A 26,620-nucleotide genomic window follows, 5' to 3' on the forward strand; every position below is an offset into this window, starting at 1 on the left:
TTGCACGGTCATGTAGCACTGTACAAAAGGGGATCCTTTTGTACAGTGCACATACACATTTTATTTTTAATACTTTTTAACATCCATGACAGGACAGCTTATTTTATAATACAGAATTGCAGTCAGTAATCTTTGTTTTGTTTTTTTTACATTGCAGGGTGCAATTCTCACTACAATGCTGGTATCTCGAAATTTTTCAGGTAAGTTTGGGGTGGAACCAAAGATGCTCTGATGTGAAGCACTAACAAAACAGCTTCTGTGTATAAGTGTAAAAATTACAGACATGATTTTAATTAAGTTGGTGGATAGTGATATAATACTGAGGCAATGGGGATTAGGAACAATGGGGATTGTTAAACCCAGGTGATTTGCTTTATTGTGCATGTTGCCCATCAGCGGCTACACTCAAAGGAGGTGACCGACTTAATAAAGTGCAGCCAGACACATTCCAAGTGTTGTTTTCTGGTGCATGAAATAAAGTATTATTTTCTTTACTCTGCATAACAATCTTTTCCTCCCCACAAGCTTTTATTTGGCCCCAGTTGCAGTCCCTGGAAAAGGAGTGTGAAGTTTTTACAGCAGTTTATAAGAGGAAGTATTTAATTTACAGCGCTCAGCTAACTGCATTTCGCTGAAGGAAACTAGGGCTTTTGGTGTCTGAGACCTTATCTGAAATCATCCATCCTGGTATGGGACTGGTCATTACAAGAGCTACTGCCATAGATACATAAATCTGCCGAAACCATGCAAACGCCAAAAGAAAACCATAAAAATATATATATAGTGTGCAGAGCAGCAATTCTACCATATTATATAAACACAGTGCTTACGAATAGAAAAAAACAGAGCTGCGCTTATGCAATGCAAACCACAGTGAAATACATTTCAGTGAAATAGATTTATAAACATATAATAAAGTTTACGTAAATTTCCTTGATACAAATGGATCACCAGCAGCAATGTGAAACCTCCACCTCTAGCAATGAAAGCACTTACCAAATATTGTTGACCCTCTAGAGAGATCTTTAAGGTCGTGATCAAAACCATCAGTGAAATCATTCAGATGTTGCTAGGGATACACTCTTATGGATAGTAAAATAACTGTTTTTCCTCCAGACCAACCTCCCCACACATCGTAGCTAGGAATATGAAATGAAAAATCGCTCCAATCATGTAAAACCTTCCAGATATTTTATCAAAAAATAAAATTTGCACTTGCACAACTGTTGTAGATAAAACTCCAAACTGTACAGTATAATTGACAGGCAACCGATTCAAACCTGCACTTCTGGATCGGTAGATACACAATGATGTCAGCACGCAGCACCGCCCTACCCGTTTGACCATAGATGGCATTTTCCTGGGCACCTGTCATCTATGACAAAATACGCAGGGCGGTGCTGCATACTGACGTCGTCATGTCCCTACCGATCCCAGAAGTGCGGGTCTAAGTCGTTTGCCAGCACCACGGAAGACGTCATCTATGATGAAACGCGTAGGGAGGTGCTGCGTTCTGACGTAATCGTGTCCCTACCGATCCCGGAAGTGGGGATTTTAATCGGTTGCCAGTGATTATACTGTACGGTTTGCCAATTTATCTACACAGTTGTGTAAGTGCAATTCAATTTTTTTTATTTAATAACTCAAAAGTTTTACACTATTGGAGCATTTTTTTCCCCTACTTTTGTCTACGATGTTTGGGGTGTATCCCTACCAACATCTGAATGATTTCACTGATGGCTTTGATCATTGCCTTATAGACCTCTCTAGAGATCGGGGGTTGTCAATACCTGGTATGCGCTCTCATTATTAGAGGTGGAGGTTTTACACATAGAGGTTTCACATTGCTGCTGGTGATCGATTTTTATCAAGGAAATTTAAAGAAGAATCTCCAACTATTCTACTTATTCACGTAGACTTTATTATATGTTTATAAATCTATTACACTGAAATCTATTTCACTGTGATTTGCATTGCATAAACACAGCTCTGTTTTTTTTCTACTGCCATAGATACACCTGTCCTGAAAAGTAGTCTGTTCCAGCACTGTTCATATCAGACGAGGCCTAATTCTTTTCAAGGCTTATTGTTCTCCAGTGTCAGGCCTTATGCAATCCTATGCAGGTTGCAGTTTGCATATTCCAGGTGCATTTTGCATTTTTTCAATGCATGTTTTTGATCCATTGAAGTCTATGGAACTGAAAAACAGAAAATTCCTGGCCTTTTCCATAAAATGCACAGATGTGAACATGACCCATAGGAAACAATGTTAAATTGACTGTAGTGTGTTTCTGCAAAAGTGAAAACGCACAAAAAATGCATAGGTGTGAACCAGGCCTTGGTGAGTTGAGGGCTGTAAGGCTTCATTCACATGTGAGCGGATCGACTTTCAAGCGTTTTTTATTTGAGAGTTTTTGAGCATTTTTAGAAGTGTATTGCAATCATTTAAGAAACATATTACAAGCATTTTACAGCTTCTGCATTTTTTTTAGCCAATAGAAAGCACTAAGGGGAGAAAACTAGGTGTGAAGAAGAGTTGCCGTTTGAGCAGAAAACGCACAACAAAGCTATTGTAAAACGCTCAAGTCATGTGTTTTCAGGCATTTAGGGGCCAAAACCACTTGTAATCTGCCAAAAAGAAGTTCATGTACTTTTTTGAGCGACAGGTTTTTTGCTTCAGGCAACAGAATGTTCAGACGGGAACAGGGGCCATTGAAATAAATAGGATTTGGCAAAATGAGCGTTTTAGAGCTTCAAGCTGAAATTTGCTCTGGTGTGAAACTAAGTCTCTGAGTAAGCTTTCCTATTTATGCAGAAAAAGGTTAACTCTTTCCTAACTTTTTTAATGCAGCAGGCTTCGACCCCTTACACACGCTAAAGAGCTAAAAAAAAAAATGCCTCCCCTGCAGCCACAGTGTGAGAGCCCGGGTACTTTCACACTGAAGAAGTGCGTTTACAGGACATTAGGAAAAAATCCTGCAAGCAGCATCTTTCGGGCGGTGAATACACCGCTCCTCCACCACCCCTGCCCATTGAAACGAATGGGCACGGCTGCCGAAGTGCCTGCAAAGCAGAGCGGTGCATGTGTAAGTGACTGGTGGTTTTCAGTGATAGTGACTTGTATTAGTGCAGGCAGTATTTAATACAGAATGTAGCAAGCACTTTACATAGCACCCAGGTTTACTGTGCTGGTGTCACAAGGCCAAAGACAATTCATGCATGTAGGGTTTCCCAAGTAAGATGCTGGAGTGTTGAGAACTTCTATTTACATAGAGCTAATACTAACCAAAGTGAGTTTTTGGATATGCTTAATTATCTTTGGCTTGCCTTACAGATAGAAAACCACAAAATGTGTCATGTTTTTTCTCTGAAGTGTTAGAAAGTCAGTACCAGTGTGGTTTTCAAGAAAGGCTTCGTAGAGGCCTTCAGTTTTTGCAGCATTGTTTTTTAATGAAACTCTTTTTTTTTTGACAGGGTTCTTTTGAATAGGATGTAGCGAAGGCCCCAGCCGTTTAATGCGTATGCTATATTTAGAAAAACAGAAGAAATTAGATGTGTTCTTCATTCACACTTGCCAAAAGGGCTACAGTGTTAATTCCTGTGGCATGAATTGGAGGATTCCTGCAGCCAGAATGTCATGGGGTTTGCGAATAGTTGTGGCTGCTCAGCGTGTAAAAAGCAATGACAGGCTGGGAGCAGCCGCAGCTGTCTGTGGCTGTTCCGATGGAATCGGACATCCACCGATTTCCTGTGGTTAGGTGCAGATGATCTCCCTGGACACAGACTGCATCCAGGGATGAACATTTTGCCCTATTTGAAGCTAATCACTGGATGTGCAAACAGCTGCAGACACTGTCACCCTGTCATTGTTTTGTGTACAAACGCTTGTCATTCTGGCTGTAGGAATTCTCAGATTTCTACCACTGGAATCCACTCTATAGCCCTAATCAAAAGTGTGAATGCGGTCTTATTCATGTATTTATAAACATACAAGTAGTCTTTACACAAGCTTCAAACTCTCTACAGTGCATATTGATGCAATAAATCAGTGGCCTATTGTATGTATACTAGAGTACATTTATTTAAAACCAAAGTTTACCTAGAATAAAAAATCAGCGCAAGGGAGATATTACTTTTCTTCAGTGCGATGGGTTCCTTGTGTTGCTGTGTCCTCTTTTCGTCAAAATCTTCCTTCTCCAATGCCCCCTTTCCCCAAAATCTTCTTTCTCCAATGCCCTTTTCCCCCAAAATCTTCCTTCTCCAATGCCCCCGTTCCCCAAAATCTTCCTTCTCCAATGCCCCCGTTCCCCAAAATCTTCCTTCTCCAATACCCCCGTTCCCCAAAATCTTCCTTCTCCAATGCCACCGTTCCCCAAAATCTTCCTTCTCCAATGCCCCCGTTCCCCAAAATCTTCCTTCTCCAATGCCCCTGTTCCCCAAAATCTTCCTTCTCCAATGCCCCATTTGCCCAAAATCTTCCTTCTCCAATGCCCCCTTTCCCCCAAATCTTCCTTCTCCAATGCCCACTTTCCCCAAAATCTTCCTTCTCCAATGCCACCGTTCCCCAAAATCTTCCTTCTCCAATGCCCCCGTTCCCCAAAATCTTCCTTCTCCAATGCCCCCGTTCCCCAAAATCTTCCTTCTCCAATGCCCCCGTTCCCCAAAATCTTCCTTCTCCAATGCCCCCGTTCCCCAAAATCTTCCTTCTCCAATGCCCCCGTTCCCCAAAATCTTCCTTCTCCAATACCCCCGTTCCCCAAAATCTTCCTTCTCCAATGCCACCGTTCCCCAAAATCTTCCTTCTCCAATGCCACCGTTCCCCAAAATCTTCCTTCTCCAATGCCCCTGTTCCCCAAAATCTTCCTTCTCCAATGCCCCCGTTCCCCAAAATCTTTCTTCTCCAATGCCCCATTTGCCCAAAATCTTCCTTCTCCAATGCCCACGTTCCCCAAAATCTTCCTTCTCCAATGCCCCCTTTCCCCAAAATCTTCCTTCTCCAATGCCCCCTTTCCCCCAAAATCTTCCTTCTTCAATGCCCCCTTTCCCCAAAATCTTCCTTCTCCAATACCCCCGTTCCCCAAAATCTTCCTTCTCCAATACCCCCGTTCCCCAAAATCTTCCTTCTCCAGTGCCCCCGTTCCCCCAAATCTTCTTTCTCCAATGCCCCTTTTCCACCCTTGATGCCGTAATCTTCTGATGCAACAGTGGCTAACAGAACTAAAGGGCTCTCATGAGCTCTCGTCAAGAGGGGCCCAACTATGCCCCACTTTCTGCCCTGTACTACTGCAGCTTCCATGAATGAAACGTGATCTATGAATGAAGGACAGGTGGATGATTGATGGGTCTGCCCCCTACATTTATAGATTCTATTATATTTATTGAAGCTGTTGTACAGTTTCTATAAATGGCAGAAAGGGCCGTCATAGTCAGCTGCGCTTGATAAGAGCCTTTTAATATTGAGGTAAAAGGCCCCCGCCCCGAAAAAGAGATGGGGGTTGGACTGGAATTCCCCTTTATTAAATTCTAGGGGAATGAGTACATTAGTACCCCTTACCAATTCCTACAAAGAGTAAAAAGTAAAAAAAAAACATACGTGCAGCTTTTAAAATAAGGTTTAAATTATGAGTTCACCCCCCCCCCAAATTCCAGCTCCTATATGTACCAATATACCATTTAATGTAGTACTTTTGCAGAAATAAAAAAAAAAAAATCTTTTTATTTATCTTACACACCCCTTCCCTTGGTGTCCAGCTGGCTGTATATAAAAAAGTCTCCAATTCTTCCTAGACAGACTTTGGGTCATGACAGGAAGGACTTTACATGCTGACCCCATTAGCACACACCCTGCATTATCAACCCTCTTACCCCAGCAGATCACTGACACCCCTTGCCAGGTGCACGTTTTTTTCTATACAATCACTGAATTTCGGTCTCACTAAATACAGCCATAGATCGTTCACTTGGCAGAGTGTGTAGGAGCCGAGTGATCAGATAACGGCCCATGTGAATAAGTAATTTGAAACGGGAGAAGTGTGCCCTGGGTTTTTAAAGCTTACCATACACTATACAATCTGATTGTACAATCTCCTTTTAGATCTACCATCACCTATGTAGTGCAAGGGCCTGCTTGATTGGATACAGAGTGATTGGACAGATAGTATCTCCAATGTAAGGATGTGGCGATAAATCATTTTTGTTATTTCTGCAAAAAAAATTATATTGGTACATAAGGGAGATGGAATTTATAAACAAAATAAAGATGAGTTTATCCTTTTATAATGTCCCTAGGAGTAAATCCAGTTTTAGTCGCAGCCAGATAATCCCATCAATCATAAGGGTCAGTCAATCCACGATCTGTACCACCACACTCCCACCACTAACTGATTCCCAACTGTGATCATTTAACTTTGTCACTGAGAATCCTGAGTGACCTCATTTAAAGCGGTGTTCCACCCAAAAATGGAACTTCCGCTTTTCGGAATCCTTCCTCCCTCCGGTGTTGCATTTGACACCTGTAAGGGGGAGGAGGAAGCAGATACCTGTGTAATACAGGTATTTGCTCCCACTTCCGGGCATAGATCACCACGGTGACCTACACCACGTCCGGTGCCTACTCCCCCCCAGCCCCCCCTGCTGTCTTCTGGAAGACAGCGGGGACAGTGGGATCGCTCAGCGCAACTCGCGCATGCACAGTAGGGAACAAGGAAATGAAACCACAATGCTTCACTTTCCTGATTCCCTTACTAAAGATGGCAGCGGCAGCACCTAAGAGCCAAGCGACAGATCAGCTTTGGCTGCCGACATCGCGGGCGCCCTGGACAGGTAAGTGTCCTAATATTAGAAGTCAGCAGCTGCAGTATTTGTAGCTGCTGACTTTTAATTTTTTTTTAGGCTGCTTTCACACTGAGGAGTTTTTCAAGCTCTATTGCGTTTAGGCGTCCAAAAAGCTCCAGAAAAATGCTTCCCTTTAAATTCTATGTATGTGTTCACAATGGGGGGCAGTGCAATTCCGTTGCGGTATACAAAATCCGCATTTTTGGACCATGCTTGGTGAGCTAAAAAAAAGAAAGAAAAAACGCTCCTTCCCATTGAAATGAATAGGATCCGCATCAAAGCGCCTAAAAAACGCACACGCTAAGCACTGTTGGTCCAATTTTTGAGTCGCATGACAACGCGCAGCAAAAGCTCTATTGCACATGCGTTTTACAGGCAGTTTTGATGCGAACCAGTGTAAAAGTAGCCTTGCACCGCAACGGAAGCACACCCCCCCCCCCCCATTGTGAACACAGCCGGGAATCCCGTTGGGAAAATAGAGAACCTGCTCCCTATTTTCCCGCCGGGATTCCCGGCGTTTTATTTCCCACCAGATCTACTTACTTATGGAAAACACTTTGAGGCAGTGCCGATGGAGCATACACACGGCCGGGATTCCCGGCCAAAGCTCCATGGCAGTTGTCCATCTCGACTTTTTCCTTGGTTTTCTCGGCTGACTTTTTACCGCTGAGAAAATCGAGCGTGTGTACAGGGCTTTGGTCTTTTTGTTGAGGAACAGTGGAAGTGGCAGCCCAGACTCCATCCAGCCTTATGATTAAAGAGGCAGCCACAGTAGTTTTCTAATAAATTTCAAATGGGTCTCGGAGGTATTTGTAATTTCGTCAAGTTCCTTACACTAGTTTGTGTCATACATTTTTGAGGTATAGCTGGACCATCACTTCTTTAAATGGTCTGGTAGACCGTTCATTTAAACGGTTATCTAACGTTTTAGAGATCTGAGCCTGGTATTATCTCCTCACAGTCAGCAATAGGATTCAGAGTAGTTTTTGCGGGACGTAGCTCCAGTTCTCATGCCGCGTACACACGATCGGTCAAACCGATGAGAACGGTCTGATGGACCGTTTTCATCGGTTAACCGATGAAGCTGACTGATGGTCAGTCGTGCCTACACACCATCGGTTTAAAAAAACCGATTGTGTCAGAACGCGGTGACGTAACACACAACGAAGTGCTGGAAAAAACGAAGTTCAATGCTTCCAAGCATGCGTCGACTTGATTCTGAGCATGCCTGGATTTTTAACCGATGGACGTGCCTACAAACGATCGTTTTTTTTTTCTATCGGTTGGTTATCCATCGGTTAAATTTAAAACAAGATTGCTTTTTTTTAACCTATGGATAAATAAACGATGGGGCCCACACGCGATCGGTTTGGTCCGATGAAAACGGTCCATCAGACCGTTCTCATCTGTTTGACCGATCGTGTGTACGCGGCAATAGTAGAAAGACCTCAATACATCAGGTCTTCTTTTCAACAAGTTCTTTGTTCCTGACTTATGAGACGATCCTGCTGCCAAACAATTTGGTTTTTAGGCTTTATGTTCCGCACATAAATAGCAAGCTTTTTAGATAATAGTCTAGTTTTCTAGTATGCAGTAGTCCTTACTGAACCACAGTGAGTATAACATTCATTCCCACCTGTTTTATTTTTGTCGTTGGCACATGCAGCTTAAGGAACATGGATTTTAATATTTTCCATGACCTAACATTCAATGGAATTTTTCTTAGAAAGTCTGAAGCATTTGTGTACTGTCAGTGCATGCCTGCAGTAACACAAGCACTGTTCTGAAATACATTTAGGATATAAGATAATCTTATATATTTTATATATAATCTTATATTATTTTCTAATCGGATCTTTCTTTAATGGAAAGTATATATCTACACAAGCCTGCATTTTTTGTTCTGAATGTTTTTAAAAGATTGAAGATCCTATTGATGGTAAGTGAAGAGAATACTGTAGCCTTGTGGAGATATAGAAAGAGGATCTGTGGTGTTAATGTAGATCTATCTTCATACGCCACTTCAGATCTATACACAGACAAGAAAAAATTGACTTGCCTTAAAGCAACGTTCCACCCTTTTTTGAGTAGTGGTCTTAAACGAAAGACCACCTCTCAACACATCGTTTTTGGATATTAAAACGTGTTTTTTTTTCTTTCTTATCTTTTTTTGAAGTACCGATTGTACTTCCGATCTAGCCGGGCCGCGGCCCATGACGCCACATTCTCTTTTGCGGCGAGCTTCCACGCTGTCTTCTTGGACCTGTGTGTGTCCCAGAAGACAGATGACCATTCACAAAGCAACGTGCAGTAGGAAACCAACAGTGAAGCCGCGAGGCTCCATTGCCGGTTTCCCTTAGTTGGAATGGCGGTGCCGGCACCCGATCTGATGGACGGATTGGCCTCGGGCAGGGGGTACATTGCGGGCTCCCTAGACAGGTAAGGCCTTGTACACACGACCGAACATGTCCGCTGAGACTGGACCGCGGACATGTCCGACCGTGTGTAGGGCCTAGCAGACAGTTTTGCGGCCTAGCGGACAGGTTTCCAGCGGACAAAAGTTTCTTAGCATGCTAAGAAACTTGTCCGCTGGGAACATGTCCGCTGGTTATGACGTATAACCAGCGGCCCGAAATCCCGTGCATGCGTCGAATTGATTCGACGCATGCGTGGAAGCATTGAACTTGCGTGTTAGAGAACGTCGGTGTCTTATACCTCACCGCGTTCTCTGTCCGCGGGGATTTTGGTCTGACGGTGTGTACACACATCAGACCAAAAGCTACCAGCAGACATGTCCGATGAAAACGGTCCGCGGACCGTTTTCATCGGACATGTCTGCTCGTGTGTACAAGGCCTAAGTGTCCTTATTCAAAGTCAGCAGCTACAGTGTTTGCTGCTTTTGAGCTTTTGTTTCCCTGTTTGTAAATCCCCCTTCATGTTAATCGATGAGCCCAGCCACACTATAGGGTGTTTAGAGGCAGTAAAAAAAATAACCCATCACTTGTGCATTCAGGAGAGGAGCTTTTGAGCATAAGAAAATGCCTGGTGAATCTGAACATGGATAAGTGGGCGTTAACGCTATGCCAGCATTTCAATAGGCAGAATAAATTTAATATTCTGGCCAATGAAATTAATAAATGCCCAATTGCTTGTCGCGCCTAAGCACGCTTGAAAAAATGTGGTTTAGGGGCATTTTTGCAGCGGCTTTTCTCCTGCGAGGAGAAAAGCATTTAGAAGAGACCCAGTGAACATGAGGCCATAATGGTAAGTATTCAACAGAAGACTCAGACTTCAGATCCACTAGAGGTGATGGTCAGAGACTGCAGACATAAAACATGGGTGCTTGGAGAGTGAATAGACAGTACAGACGGGGTGTATGCTACATGTGACTGCTAGAGATTACTGTCCTTAAAGCCTCTTTACATATAATTGATTCCCCTACTGACTACTTAGATCTGTAAAGGGCCACACAGCAACTAGTGATGATCTGCATGTGGCCCTCAGGCAGCAGGCTGGACACCAGGGGTCTATACAACTTAAAGTGGTATTAAACGCAAACCCAAAAATGTGATATGTTGCAGCTTACCAATCATTAGGTGTGGCGTTTGTTTCCCCAATCCCCCCCCCCCCCCCTCGGGTGATCTGGCCAGTAACACACCTTGTGTATTAGAGTGCTTCCAGTCTGGATGGAGGAGCACAGTGGGGCAGCTTTGAATTGCAGCGTTGTTAGTCTGGGGGTTAGGGCAGTGTTAGATGGACTAGCATACTTAAGCCTCTTACACACTATTGGATTTCCATCGGACAAAGCGTAGGACTTTTGCCTGAAGGGCCTTGGCCGTGAATTTATATTGCATACAAATGGCAAAGAATTGTCGGCCAATAAACACGAAACTGCAATGTTTTTCAGCTCTTTAGCGCCACCCTTTGGGCAACTTCTGCTAATGTTGTGTTATGGTTAGCATTGCTTCTGAGTATGCGTGTTTGTACTTTGGAATTTTCTCAGACGGACTTGTGTACAAACGATCGGAAAATCCGACAAGACACATTTGTTGGCGGAAAATTTGAAAGCATGCGATCCAACATCCAACGGAAAATCCAACAACAGTTGTCCAATGGAGCATACAAATGGTTGGATTTTCCGAAACAGCCTGCCATCACACAATTCCCATTGGAAAATCCAACCGTGTGTACCGGCCTTTAGATACGCTAACAAATTGAAGCCAAACTCCAGCTCATACTTTATAAGGAGTTACAGCAAACAGTTTTTGTTCCTTTTGGGATAAAGGTTTTACATAAAAGCTGATTAGTGTAAGCACCCCTTGCCAGTGGGAAATAGTTTTGTCCCAAACCTGTAACTGCTACATCTGAAAGAGAGCTTCTTCTTTTAAAAATATGAGTGTTACTGGCTGGATCACCAGATGAAAATAGAAGAATTGGTAGACTGCAATATAATAAATGTTTGCTTTCGGGTTTAATACTGCTTTTACGTGGTTGTAAACCCTTTACAAACCCTTTACAACAACTTTAACCTACAGGTAAGCCTAGATTAAGGTTTACCTGTCGGTGCAAGAAATATCTCCCAAACCTAAAAGGTTTAGGAGATATTTGCAAAAAATTGCAGCACCGATGTCTACGGCGCACGCGCAGGCGCACTGAGTGTGCCGCTGCTAACGGCATCATGCCGTTGGTGGCGGCTCCCACGCAGGAGTGACGTCATCGCTGCTCCGGGCAGTCTCAGCGCTGGAGTAGCGATACCCGGAAGTCACTCCGGGTATCATGGCGGCGTCGGAGGAGGCGAACGAGGGCCGCTGCACGGGCTTCGATCCCAGGTAAGTAATTCATAATGAGCTAGTATGCTAATGCGTACTAGCTCATTATGCCTTTGTCTTGCAGGTTGTCTTTTGTCAAAAAAAAAAAAAAAAGTGTGTTTACTTCCTCTTTAATAACTTGGTTGAACGCATGTGTTAGGCTTTGGTGACTGTAAGTTCATAAGCTGTAAAATGTTTTAGTATTGGGAAAGATTCTCCCTTTTAGCAGCAGAGGCGTTTCTTTTTTCAGCCACTTTGTTTGATGGGCAGTTTATCCAACCTATGGAAGCCAAAGGGCTCACACTTATCGCGTTTGTCAATACAAGCAGAGACATTAAACCACCACCATAGAATTCTCTTCATTTTTTGTTAAATACTGGGGTAGAGCAATTGTTTATCCACTATCTCTATTGTAAAGCTTTACATCTGAGGGTGGTATAAAAAAAGCTTGCAGTTGCTGCATGGTATTCCCAATCAAAATCCACTTGACTGTCTGAAAAGTAGAACCCCCCCCCGGCATTCAGGAGGTGGCAGGATCACCCACTAAATGCCTGTCAGCCACGCCTGCCCAGTGCGCTTCAAAGAGAAACACTGGTGTAAGTGAGCCGTTATTCGCCACACACATTTAAAATGGCAGTTGTTTACATGACATTTATAGTTTAGTAGAGAATTAGTTTGCCCTAGGTTGGTGAAATAATACAATTTTTTTTTTTGCACATGCCCTAACATTTCCACTGTTTGACCTTTCGAAGGGCCAGGGCTTCAGGAAAATGTTTCCTGTGGATGACGTATACATGTGATGTTCAGGTCTGGACAGGATTTTGGTAGATTAGGAAAAGATTAGTGGAGTCTGACTCTGATTTTTGCATATGAAAGCGTTTGTAGGCATGTCACTCTTTCTTTTTTCAGTTAGTTATTACTTATTCTTCTGTCATCATCCTCTGGATTAAAGATTCATCTGTAGGCTGAATGATTGTTTCTGTCCGCATGTATCGTGTGTCTTGAATGGGATATGTTTGGAGATTTAAAAAAAAAAAAAAAAAAGTGGCCAACTGTTTGTATCTATTGAAGGATGTGATCTGCTTATGTCCTTTTTTTAGACAACTGTGTGTCCCTTTCTCACAATGAATCTGCATGTGATCAGATGCTTATGTCAAGCATCACATCCGGATTTATATTTGGAACATTCCTAACACAGGCCAAATCCATCTGGGCAAGAAACTGGTGCTTCCTGACGCTATCTAATAGCAGTTGGACAACCTTGTATTGTGTATGGCAAGTGGTCATTAGTTACAAAATTAACTCCAGGTTAAGATTTCAGGGCCCATTCATTTTTACAGTGCACCCCCTAACAAGCCCACACCTTGAACTGATTATCATGGAGTCCTCTTTTAGGCCTTGTTCACATAGAGTTTACCCCCTGAAAGGTGATCAGTGGCAGGCTGCTTTTCAGAAGCAGTTGACAGGTGAATATGAGGCAATATGTAAATTTCTTGATAACCTGTTTGAACCATTAAATGCCCACCATGCTATAACTGTTGCATTACATGTGGTTGTGTTGCAGTCCCATTCATTTAAATGGGTCGCATTTTGCAGCGATTCTGCCTAACGAAAGCATAATTTATGTAAATTTCACCATACCGGGACTGTAGCAATGTGCACTAATCTTGCCGCTGGCCATGTTGACTTGGCAGTTCAGTGGACGTTAAAAATGTTGATTAACCACCTCAGCTGCACATGTGAATGAGGCATTACTGGTAAAAACAGACCACATCTGTCACCTATAAATCATCGTGATCATGAAATCTGATGCCAAGAATTTCTAGGTAATAATAAAGTTGTCATTTGGCAGTCTTAAGCCCTGTACACGCGATCGGATATCTGATGGAATCTAATCCGACGGATTTTTTCGTCCGATATCCGATGAAGCTGACTTTCATCAGTCTTGCCTACACACCATCAGTCAAAAATCCGATCGTGCCAAAACGCAGTGACGTAAAACACTATGACAAGCCGAAAAAAAGTTCAATGCTTCCAAGCATGCGTCAACTTGATTCTAAGCATGCGTGGATTTTTGACCGATGGAGTTCCATACAGACGATCGGATTTTTTTTATCCATAGGAAAAATTTAAAACATGTTCTATTTTTTTACACCGATGGAAATAAAACCGATGGGGCCCACACACAATCGGTTTGTCCGATGAAAACAGTCCATCGGTCTGTTTTTAGCGGACAAACCGATCGTGTGTACGCGGCTTTATACATTCATTTCCAGTCCATTGAGATATGATGGTGTCACCTGAAGGATTTTAAACACACTCATCAAAGGGAAAGTGGGCCAAAGTGCTTTGAGTGTGAAGTGCAGGAACCTAGAGCTACCTTCACATGCCTGTTGCAGCTTTTCAAACCAACCTGTCGCAACTCGATCTCTAGGCATTTCGACAGGCAAAGCTAAGGCCAAGGGAGCGATTTTCAGTGTTGTTTGTGGACTCCCATTGAGCCATTATGAAATCAGCCAGGCTTGTACCCAAGTTGATCGATCAGCCTGCCCATATGTGGTTTAAATCTCAGCCGATCTTGCCTGCTCTAGCCTACCTTCTTGACATTCCTATTAGCCAGCAATGTGTATAACAGAGTAAAAACACTCTGTAAGCTTTCTTTTTCCTTAGATTAACAATACATAGGATAAATATTCCACAGTCAGTTAATTAAAAAAAAACCTTCATTAATTAAAAATATTTAAAAAAGATCCTACTTTCTGAGATCCACTGTGGTGAGCTATCTAGGAACTTTTGTGTGACTCTCCAGAAGTGGCCAGTTTATTGAAGATGGTAATGTATACAGTATACTTCCATATTTTCCAAAGCCCATCAGCTCTTTATCTCAGCCTTTCCCACAGTGCCTTTCTGCTCACATACTGCATGTCTTTGGCATACATTTTGCCCCTTTTTCTGGATGATACAGTCATCCCCAGATTTGTTTCCATTCATTATCTCCCATATTTGGAGTTATGGAGAACATTTGCATTATAGGGGTTGAGGAGACAAGCATCGGAACAACTGGGGTAAGAAAATGTTCCTGTGTTGCCGATCATACATTTTGTGAAAAGTTTGTTTTCCATTCTACACATAAATCTGTTTGCAGATACCAATGGAGATGAATCTCCTTTACGCTTTGGAAATTTTTGCTGGCAGGCTTTATATAGAGTACACAAATGACCGGTTATATTAATACATACATTTTTTTTAAATAAAAGCAGTTGTTTCTTTAATAAATGTAATGTTAAATCTCAGCTGTGGCTTAAATGTTAAAAAGCTGCATTTGAAACTTATTTGAATGAAAGGTTTTGTGTTCTTTTTTTCCTGTCTTTAATTATTTTTATTTCATTTGTAACCTTTATAACCTATGTGTAAAAAAAGATGTTTCCTTTCTCCTCCAGTGCCTTAATCCAGTATACAGGAGTGGTAGAATTGCAATGGAGCCACTATGGTTTATTGCCACGATTTCCTCCTCTTCCCACTATTCACTTTTCCCTGAATCTCCTTTATCAGAAGCTTATTCTATCCATTTCTTCCATTGCTGCCCTCTATGCTTGTTGCAATAGTTTTTTGTTTTTCCTTTGCTCTTTATATTTTTTGCTTGAGAAGTTCTGGGGGAACTTTCAGCACATAAGAGTAATTAAAATGTGCTTAATTCCAGCATGTGTCTATGCAAAGCCACATAGAGCATGTCCAAATGTAGTGTGACCATGTTACATCTAATGGGTTTTCTATAATTGAAAACTAGGTGGAGGTAATAGAAGAGAGAAAAAGGAAAACACTACAGGTGGGGACGTTGCACTTCTTAGCATCCTTTTGCTTTATGTCTGATCATTCAGCCTCCCACGAAGTTAAATGAGAAATGAAGCTCGCTTTGCATACAATCTTGGCTACCACTCGCTGCTTGAGGGTGAAATATAATTGGTGTTATTGCTTGATTCTATTTGACTTTTTTTTTTTCCTCCAGCACCACTTAAGACTTGGCTTTTATCTTTTGTGCTTTGCAAGTTCTACCCCAACCACTTCTCTAGACAAACATGAAATTAATGTACATGTGCATTTAAAGTCTATTGAACCTTCACAGTATTCTGTTTATTTTTGTCATTCTTTTTTTTATTTATTTTTTATTAATGCTTATTTGACTTGCATCTTGCTTTTATTGTTGCTCATATGGGCTTTTGTTGCGGCTCTTCCCACTGAATGATTTTGTCCAATCAGTTGGCAGGCAAAGCTCCGCCCCCGTTGCAGCCGCAACCAGCGCTGCCAACTTGGCTGAGCAAGGTACGTGGCATGAGTTGTCCCATATCCCAATTACTTTATACCTCAGTTTGATTTTTGTCCTTACTGATTCCCTTTTCTTCCAGTACCTATTGTCCCTCCTTGTTCTGTACTCCTGCCCCTGATGAAACTGCATGCCAGTGTCTGTATGCTCAGGGGCAGGACTTGTTGTGCCCTGTAGCAATTACTTTTGGCATGAAGACCCAGTTGACCCTTTTGTGGAGTTTCTTTTCATGGATCTGCTACTAACTTTACCCTGCATGCTAACCATCTCTTGACTGCTCTCTTCTTTCTTGTTTCTTATGGGAAGAGGAGAAGTGAAATGGGCAAGAAATACCAGAAGTGTTCTTGAGCTTGAAGCCTGAATTTTTCTTTGTTGCTTGGTGTTTCTTTTCATTTCTTTGAATTGAGTTGTAAGTGTACGCTGCAACAATGTAGATGTTCAAGCATGAAACGTAAAGGAAAGAGAACTTTTCAGTTATTAGGAAGCCGTTTATGTGAAATCTGGTGGTTGTTCCCTTAACTGGCCCCTTTATCTTACTTTGCAGTCCTCAGTTTAACAGAAGCAGAAACATACATCCAACACCCCATAAATGCAAGTCTCGTATATCATTCATAGAGGGCTTGTTCTTTTGCAAACATTGATCAAATTTCTTAGCCATTGCTTCTGTTCAAACTATGATTCCTAGGTATGGACCGGTGTTTAAAATGGTATATCCTTTTTAACCTTTATTACACTATACTATAAACAACTAAAATCATAAGCTTCAAGGATTTTTATGTTAACACGATCACACTACCCTTTGCTTGGGTTAAAGAAGATTTCCATGCTAAAATGATTTTTACAGGGCAATAAAGGTAATCTATATGTAAAACAATACTTAAAAGATATCCTTCGATGTGGTGGCTGCTTTAGTTTTTGTTTTTCAGGGTAAGATATTTCGAAAATAAACACTTGTTGATCTTGCCAGAATGCAGTATCCTTGTCACTTGTGAGCTGAACTGAATCTTTTCTTAAAAGTCCAGCCTGGGCGACAATCATGGCTCACTTTTATAGATACAGTAGTGGTCAGAAAGTGTTTTATTTGGGTGGATTACACGGTGAAAACAAATGCAGCCATCATATTTTTGCACTGGTAAACTGTAGTGTAATACTTTTTTTGTTTTTGGGTTTATATTAACTTTAGGCTGGGTTCACACTGATACGACACGACAGTCATACGACTTTCATCCTTCTTTGCTCTGCGACATCAGTCCTACATTGGTCCTACATCCATCCGACTTGAATGAACAGGATACTACTTTGATCCGACTTTGTGATAGTCCGACTTGTCTTTTGACCAATCAAAACAATCCCAATGTCAGATAAATTACTTTTACTGCTGCTGTAATCACCATGTCGGATGGTAAGGACAAGGATCCTACTTTAATCCGACTTCAATGATATTCAATGGGCTGAAGTTGGACCAAAGTAGTACAGAGAGCATTTTCAAAGTCAGACTGACTTGTGTCGGACCAGTTAGGACGGCTCTTATAAGCAAACATTGATTTTCACATGTCATGCAACATGAGCTCCCAATGTCGGAGCCTTTGTCGTACCAGTGTGAACCCAGCCTTAATTGTAGATAGCCTGTGCTACAATGAATTCCTCTTTGGGGCCGGGTTCACACTGGTACATCAAAAACTCTGACATTGGGAGCTAATGACGCATGACGTGTGTAAATCAATGTTTCCCTATGAGAGCCGTCTTAACTGGTCCGACTTTGAAAATGCTCCCTGTACTACTTTGGTCCTACTTCAGCCCATTGAATATCATTGAAGTCTGATCAAAGTAGGATCCTTGTCCTTACCGTCTGACTTTTGACATCCGACATGGTGATTACAGCAGCAGTAAAAGGAATTTGTTTCACAGTGGGATTGGTCAAAGGATAAGTCAGACTATCACAAAGTCGGATCAAAATGGTATCCTGTTCTTTCAAGTCGGATGGATGTAGGACTGATGTCGCAGAGCAAAGTAGGATGAAAGTCGTATGACTGTCGTGTAGTATCAGTGTGAACCCAGCCTTACACTTGGTTTCTGCATTTCTGATGCTGGGGGACTCCACATGAAGCCAATGTGGACAACACAGGGATTCCATTTTTTTTTTTTTGGTAGGGTTGGATGGGGCATCTTTATTACATTGCAAAATATATACAGCTAAGCCGTGAGTTGATCCTATTGTAGGAAGTTGAAAAGCATTTGGCTGGCCATACACTTTTAAGTTTTCTTATGAACATTCATGCAAACATTTCCAATGCATTCAATGACTGAACACATTCCATTCGAAAGTACTTCAAAATGTCATTTTGCAATGAATGGACTTTCTGAAAGGAAAACCACATTCACTTTGTGAAGTCAAGAAAAATGTCCTTGGCAGTACAGTAAATAATAAAACATAGATTTGGCCCCAATGACGATTAGAAAATCGAACAATAGTTTTATTTTTTTAAACAATATTCTATAAGTGTATGGCCAGCTTTAGTTTTGTTGGTTGGCCCCCATTTTACATTAGGCAAAAAGCAACAATTGTATTTCTACAGTATTACTATTAGAAATAGGTAAATACCTGCATGCATTGATTGTTTTTAGATTTTTACTATATCTGTGCAAGACATTTCAGGCAATACATAAATTTAAAATCTTGCTTCTTTATGTGTTCCATCTAGGCATTCGCGGTGCACACATGACACATCAGAATAGTAAAAAGCGATGGCTTTTGAGCATGATCAGGGTAGATTGTTAATCTTCATAGTATGAGCAGGCTTCTTATTCCAGACACGGCCTATGCTCACTGTGGGGAACTAGAGCCCAGAGAATGCATTCATGTGGTTGTCTACACTAAGAGCTCCTTTGCAGAGTTGATGAGATGTAGATAGTGCACACATACTCTCATAGAAAGGGCTGGTAAGCTCAGTAACCAATACAAGGATTCATTCCTGAGCAATTTGTGCATACCACTGTGTATTTGTGGGCTTACCCACGCTGCAAGTGATTGACTGTGCTGACCATCTGTTGATTGTTCGCTCTTGTTTCGTGGAAAAAGAAGAGAAGAAAGTACTGCGCAGGAAAATCGTAAAACATATTAGAAAGTAATACATATGCTGGGAGGGAAGACAGCAGACATTATCAAAGTGTTACCTTTTTTTATGACCATCTAAATTAGCACTTCTGTTTTGCAGTGCTGGGGTCCTTGGTTCAGAACCTGGCCAGTCTTTAAGGCACAGTGTTGGTGGGGGGTTCCACTTGTGCCAAATGACACAGTAAGGGGAATTTACCAAGATGTGAGTAGCCAGAATCTGGAGCAGCTGTGTCTGGCAGCCAATCGGCTTCTATTTATTTTTTTATCAAAACTTTAATTGAACAAGCTGAATTTATGGATGTACATTATCCATTTTTCTTGTACAATGTTCATTTAGTTTTACCAAAACCATATAATTTGAGGTCAAACAAACGCTTTCAATTTGTGTGCAATTTGACATAGAATAGGAAAATTGTATTGTGTATGGCCAGCAAGTGCCTTTCGGAAATTGGCACCTACAATATGGAGTATGCCAGACATTGTTACCATTCAGAACATGAGTAAGAAACGGAAAGCTAGGTATTGACTAAAAAATAATAATGATTAAATAAATGGCTTGTCCAACCACAACTGTTCTGAGATTTAGTAAATACTGGTGCGCTAAACCACCCAATCGTTATTTGTCTCTCAAACTCTAGTTCTAAGCTCTTTACACTTCATTTTCAAGGTTTGCCCACCTACTGCCACCCTTAGAACTGGTCCCCACTCTCCCTGGGAAGTTTTTATGATTTTAAATATGAAAAGAAAGCATATATCCCTCTATAGCGTTTTCTTTTCTCAGTAAGAGCACAAAGTGTTAGTCCTGTCTGCTGCTTTGTTCCTCTGCTATCAGCACAAATCGCTTCTGACAAGTTTTCCTGATGCCAAGAGAGAAATGGTGATGGGAGGGACCTCCAGCTGATTGACAACCTCAGCTTTGTCCCTGTGTGCTGTGTGAAGGGGGTGTCTCCCCTCCCCTCCCCTTCCCTCCAATTAGTTCTCAGAGCTGCTCTCACTAATTTATGCTGAGCGTAGCTTCAGCTTTCTGCCCCCCTTTTTTCTAAGCTCTCAGACAAGCTTTATAATTCAGCACTTTGAACATATGTAGAGAAGAGGTCAGTTACTTTACTGGGTATATGTACGGGTGTGCAATCACTTTAAGAAGGTGGCAACTGCAGGTTGTAGGAAGTAGGAGTAGGAAGACCAAGGTGGAGAGGAACACCGAAATACCAAGGTGCGGTCAGGATGAGATCCTGAAACTAGTTTTTCTTCCCCCTGCACCCCTCCGAAAACTTAATCTAAAAAATAAATGTCCAACCCTTTTTTTTTTTTTTTTGCTTTTTTTTTTGATCGTGTGAGGAAGGGTTAGACCTTCAGTCAAGTATTTTATTGCTGTCTGTATCCTCACCACTCTATTGGACTCATTATTATGTTGGAATTGGCAAAGTGAGAGGAAAGCCTCAATTTTACAATTGTCCCGGGAATAAGTGGTGAGGAAAAATCATCTAATGGAGATAACTGTCTAAGAGTAGAGTTCCCCTCACTTTTGGAGATCGCCACTAACATCCTGTTGTGTCTGTGGGGTATCAAATGAAGGGTTTTAACACTTCCCTATTCCATCCAACTCTTAAGTGATAGTAAACCTCAGTCTTGAATCCTGAACACAGCACATACATCTGTAGTGTTTACTTGTCTATATCCAAAGCTCTAAGGCTGACCATGCATGGTTCGAATCTCGGCTGGTTCAGCAGGAACCGGCCGAGATTCGAACAGTTAATGGACAGGCTGAATGTACCAAGTTGTTCTATCAGCCTGCTGGATTCTCTTGCAATTATCACTAGGGGCTGCTATAGCCAGCCACTAGTGGTAATTGCTGTCTTCTCCTGGTGGGGAAAGCTTCCCCCACCCGCTCCCTCCCCCTGCCTGAGGAGAAAATAGTTTATTCCCCTGTCAGCACAGTCTGTGTTGATGGGGGGAATCGTGTGAATTTTTTTCCTGTAACCCGCCATTGCAGGAAAGAAATTTGCGTTGTGTATGGCCTTCCTAACTGGTTTCTGGTGCTTTGTTCCTCTGTTATCAGCATGAGTCATTTCTGATTTCCCAGGGAGATAAAATTTGTGTCGTAAAGGATGGGGGGGGGGGGTGTTCCTTTCCTCCAATCAGCTCTCACACAGTGTGTAAGACCTCTTACTGCAGCTCTCCACCCCCTCCTCTGTGCTACTGAGAAATGCAGAAATAGTTCTTCTAAAATTGGCACATTTGAAGGAATGTACAAAAGAGAAGACTGCAGATAAACAAGTAAAACGTATGTAGGAGGATTTGTTTAATCTCTGTGTATCATCTTAGGCTATTCACTTCACATCACTGGGTATCTGAGTGGGTTTACAACCACTTTAAGCCCACTCCAGTGATATTTTGGCATTTTTGCTTACCAAATAATTTAGTACATTTTTTGGTAGTAATATTTACATTTTGGGGATAATATCTATATTGAGGGATCATAGGATGTCAGTGTATTTATGAATTTACCTTGGTTGCTTTTTACTGGTTACTGAAGATGTCTGTGCTCATGCTTCATTGAAACAGCCAACACCAGAAACAGCTGCTTTAGTTTCTAATTACAGTAAGTAGTAATGTCCTGGGTCGCACAGTGTCACAAGAGTGTACATCATTGAAAACCACGTGGCATTCATAGAATGTCATCAGAGGTGTCATCTGCCAGTCCTTGTGACACAGTAGAGTGTTAGCAGGCCAGACTGAGGTCTCTGTTCTGGGCTTTGAACAGATACTAGTATCTCTGTGACACAAGTACTATACAAGTAAGCTGAGAGAGTGCATGTCTGTGCAGGTGATAAGAGAGGAGGATAGATTGGGCCTTCCTAAAAGGTCAGAAGCATAATGACTGGCGTGAATTTAGCTCTTGAAATTTGCTGCTCATATTTCAGAGGTTAAAGAACATACACGCCTCATAATCTGTTTACGAGAAACATGGTTAACACTAAATGTCCTGCTTAACAAACTTTGCAAAGCACAATCCTTATTAAAGGCTTGCCTTCTCAAATTCCCTACTATTTGCAGAATTAAATGATGCCCAATATTTATTTATATCCATGATATATTACTGGTACTTTATCTTCACCATGGGGTAAGAAGCACCATCAGTAAGTAATGCGCATCCAACTACTAAGGAGAATTGGAAGCTGTCTCGGCAGACTTTGACCAGAACATATGACTTGCAGTTGATCACCTTCTGAACTCTACCTAATTTTAAAGTGGGTTTTGCACCACATAGACTGGTAAGGAAATGCAAAACCTGCTTACACGATCATGTCCACTTAGGTTAGGAAAATAGAGAAGAAGTCGGAAAAAAATAAAGCGATATAGACTAAAAATTCTCTATGTAAAGGGAGTTTACTGTACATGCTGCTGTTGTGTGGAATGTAGAAGTGTCACAGAAGTGTATTATGGGACACTTTCCGCTGCTGTAAATTCTTCCTGCATTCCATCCATAGCACTATGCAGAAGCAGTCTTTGATTTGAAATCATTCTTATTGCTGTTTTGCTACTCGCTATTTCTTATGCTGTTTTTCTCCAGCAAATTATGGATAAGCACATTCAGTGCCGATCCTGACCTCCCTGGGGCCCCAGGCAAAATGACATGGCACATTAATGAAAGTTGAGAAGCGGGGGTAGGGGGTGTTCTGCTGTTGGAAATGACATCTTACATTAAATTGAAAAGCAGGGGGTGCTGACTTCTTACCTCTTCTCCCATGCAGCCAGCGAGTTGAGAAGCGGGGTGAGGGGGCGAAAATGACTTCTCAACAGGCGGGGCCTCTAGTAATTTGGGGGGCCCTTCGCAGCTTTGCGGGGCCCTAAGCGGCTTGCATAGTGAGCCTATAGGGCGGATCGGCCCTGAGCACATTCCAATTCTAACTAACTTTTTGTAATTTACATGTTCATATTTTTTTTCGGTTGCAGATGTGTGTGAGTATTTGACATTCAGATATCTGGATGCATAGCTGTTATTCCTTGGAGCTCTTTGTGGCATTTCGGAGACTTGCACTTGCTTACAAAGATCTAACAGTTGCCTGTGGCTGGGCAGGCTGTGAAGAAGTGTTCAAATGTATTGGCTGTTAGGACTGCCTAAAATGCTCCAATCATGCTCCAACACATTTTATATTGGATATCTATGTAGATTAAAGCGGAGTTCCACCCAAAAGTGGAAATTTCGCTTTAAGCACTCCTCACCCCCTTACATGCCACATTTGGAGCAGGGAGGAATGAGAAGACAGGAGATATCAAATATATATAAGATATTGTTACCTACAAAGGGACCTGAGTTATTAAAAGTACTAGGTAGTTGGGAAATGGAACTAAATCAGACTATAGCGGAGGAAAACATTTCCAGTGAGGACACTAGTTCAGGAAACCCTCATGGCAACCAGGAGTTCCCTCACTTTGGAGGGATTTCTCCCTACAGTTTTGCATTTTGGAACAGGACGTGAAAGATAACTTCCCCAGTAGACACAGATAGCAAAACACACACAAAACAACTCATAGGAGTTAAAAGCCCCCCCAACTCTATCTAGAAAAAGTTTTATTAGTTATATTTTAAGTGTTCAACATTTCAACATATGGTGAGTGGGGGATGTCTGCATTTAAGGAGTGCAAATAATAAAAATAATAGCTAGTAATAATGAAAAAAAAAATCTGCGGCTTGGATACGTTCTAAATGACATAAAAGCTTAAATAGAAATTAAATACTATACTTGTCCATTCCTCAAACACTCATTATTGTGACTGACGCAGTTGCCATGTGCACTACTGTAACGCATCTAATCAAATAATGTTCAACAAAAAACACGCAATAAAAATAAAATAAAGCATCACAATAATTACCACTACTTCAAATTCAACTCAAATGGTGCATTATGCAGCAAACCTGCTTTACCAGCACCCATTCCCCTCTGCATCTTTCTATTTTCTGCTGAAGGCAGTGCCTTAGATAGGAACAGATCATTCATTCATTTTAATAATTGTTCATATCCATGAAGCTTAAGTTTTTTTTTTTTCGCAAAGTGCTGTTTTTTTTACGGCATTCATGGCTTTTTAACCACTTGGTTCTCTGAGCTAGACAACTACTTCCCATGCTACTACCAGATGTAATCACACCACATTCATTATTAATATCTTTGATTGAAGTCACTCCTATATAGTGTTTGCTTACTACATCTCATGTGTCCCATTAGTTCTTCACTTCTATCTGATTAACGATATTTGCATTTTGCAAATTCTTAACTATCCTCTTCCAGTAGGTGCAAATGTTTTTAGGCAGGTTTGAGTTTGAAAAAAATGCTGTCAATTAAGATTACTTTCAGGAATAGAAGTGTTAATAGTTTATTGTTTATAAAACTCCAAAATAGAAAGTAAATGAAAAGACGAGAAATCCAAATCAAATTAAAGTGGAGTTCCACCCAAAAGTGGAACTTCTGCACATCTTATTCCTCCCCCCTCCGGTACCACAATTGGCACTTTTCGGGGGGAGGGGGGACATGATACCTGTCTTTGACAGGTATCCTTTCCCACTTCCGGGAGTCCCTGCCACAGAGCTGTGATGTCACCGTGGGGGGCTCCCTCCTCCTCGCCTGGAGGTAAGCCTAGCGAGGTAAGCATAACTAACTACAGTATAACTACCATGTGTTTCAGTCTTGCCATGGTGTGTGACATAAAACAGAAAATTCCGCGCTATCAATAGTAAGCAGCTCACACTACCAATGGACAATGGTGGAATACAAAACAAACATGAAAAGTGTAGAGCATAAAATTAATAGATCACCCAATGAAAGGATGAATAAACAGTGCATCAAACAAATTGTGAAAAATTATGATGACTATATATCAACCAAAAAAGTGATGTATATGTATAGACACTGGATGGTGTATATATAAAATCTAAATATATGTGGGAAAAAAAGTCCAACGTGATGAAAATTGGTGATAATAGTCCCAATGCCTCGGAATGAAGTGCAGTAAAGAAATCCACCACCGATCATTGAAAGGAAGGCTTACCAGAGATACTGTACCCTAATGGACATATGCCCAGAGGGTCAGTAAAGCAGGGTATAAACCACTATCAGGCCTGGATCATCGCCTGCAATTCTCACGGAGACGTCTCGCACGTCAATCAGAGAGGAACCCAGGGATCGAATCAGGAAAAAGGTTGCTTCCAGGGGTACCCAATGTGGGCAAAAATTTAAACCAATATGTAGAGATGTAGGAGAAGAAGAGAAAGGCACATATCGTAATACTGAAAGGTACCAATGTTTAATGTAGGTAAAAACACTTACATTATTAAAGGTGATCAGCCCTTTCAAATGTACAAAGTGGCAGCAGTGGAGTCTCCCGACGCGTTTCGCATCAAATAGTGCACCACACCATCCAGTGTCTATACATATACATCACTTTTTTGGTTGATATATTGTCATTATAATTTTTCACCATTTGTTTGATGCACTGTTTATTCACCCTTTCATTGGGTGATCTATTAATTTTATCTGCTACACTTTTTGTTTGTCATGGTGTGTGACATGGAACTGTCTTCCACAACTTCAACATAGTGGCAGAATTTGGCTGTTCCTCACCCAGTTTTAAGCCTCCAACACAGCTGTTTTGGTTAATGACTGTATGTCAACCTACATATGAAATGATCATTGGCATCGACTTGGTATAATTGGTTAATCGTACACCCGACTCCAATCCTAAAAAATCCCTGACTTTGTGCAAGTGTACAAAGTTTGCAAGTGTAAGAATTGATGTTGGTTTGAAGCCAAAGGGTAGTCTCACCAAATATGGAACAAATTAAAACATTTCTTCTATTCGCTGCATTTTGTAAATTGATAAAAATAAACGTATATATTTATGAAAGCCTTTTTACTTTACAGCATTTCTTTACACCTGTCTAAAACATTTGCACAGTACTGTATGCTGAGCCTAAACCTGTCTCACATTGTTCAAGGGTCATATGATTGTACTTAAAACCCTTTGTGACATATTATATAACATATTATATAACTCTTATATGAATTTATATAACTTGAATAAAGTTAAAGGATAAGTCAACCCCAAAGCTAAAATCGCTACATTTACAGACATCCATGATCTAACACTAACCTATCTAGCACTATAAAGAAGAAATCGGTATACATGCCTTTTTTGATGCTGTTACGATCCAGTCTCCAGCGGCAGAAGCTTTTCAGAGGGTACAGTTGCCAATGGCTGTGAAATTAATGTCACTTATGGACTTACTATGGGGCTTCCATTGTTGGCTGTGTCCTCTGCACCCACCTCCACAGCGAACCTGCAGCTGACAGCTCGGCGTGGGATTGGGTCGGATCTGCTTCAAAAAAGGTACGTATACCGATTTCTTCTTTACAGGGTTAGATAAGTTAGTGTTAGATCGTCGATGTCTGTAATTTGTGAAGTGTCTACCTTTCATCACCCATCAGAGACAGACCTTACCTTTTACATTGCACTGTATTACAGCTAGAAAATTCTTATTACCTG

General features: G+C 41.4%; 1 protein-coding gene across 24 annotated transcripts in view; it reads left to right on the forward strand.

Moving 5' to 3' along the window:
* Positions 1-26,620, forward strand: part of CAMK2G (calcium/calmodulin dependent protein kinase II gamma) — a 322,552-nt gene that overhangs the window by 229,639 nt on the left and 66,293 nt on the right. For 8 of the 24 annotated variants that reach the window (XM_040320435.1, XM_040320410.1, XM_040320413.1 and 5 more), the window contains exons 12-14: positions 158-200; positions 15,430-15,468; positions 15,900-15,962. In XM_040320435.1, coding sequence (XP_040176369.1) covers positions 158-200; positions 15,430-15,468; positions 15,900-15,962 — 145 coding nt within the window. The remainder of the gene's footprint in view (positions 1-157; positions 201-15,429; positions 15,469-15,899; positions 15,963-26,620) is intronic. The other 16 variants (XM_040320412.1, XM_040320417.1, XM_040320414.1 and 13 more) reach the window with 2 other exon arrangements.

This window comes from Rana temporaria, chromosome 8 (assembly GCF_905171775.1).
Source record: "Rana temporaria chromosome 8, aRanTem1.1, whole genome shotgun sequence".
Taxonomy (NCBI): Eukaryota; Metazoa; Chordata; class Amphibia; order Anura; family Ranidae; genus Rana; species Rana temporaria.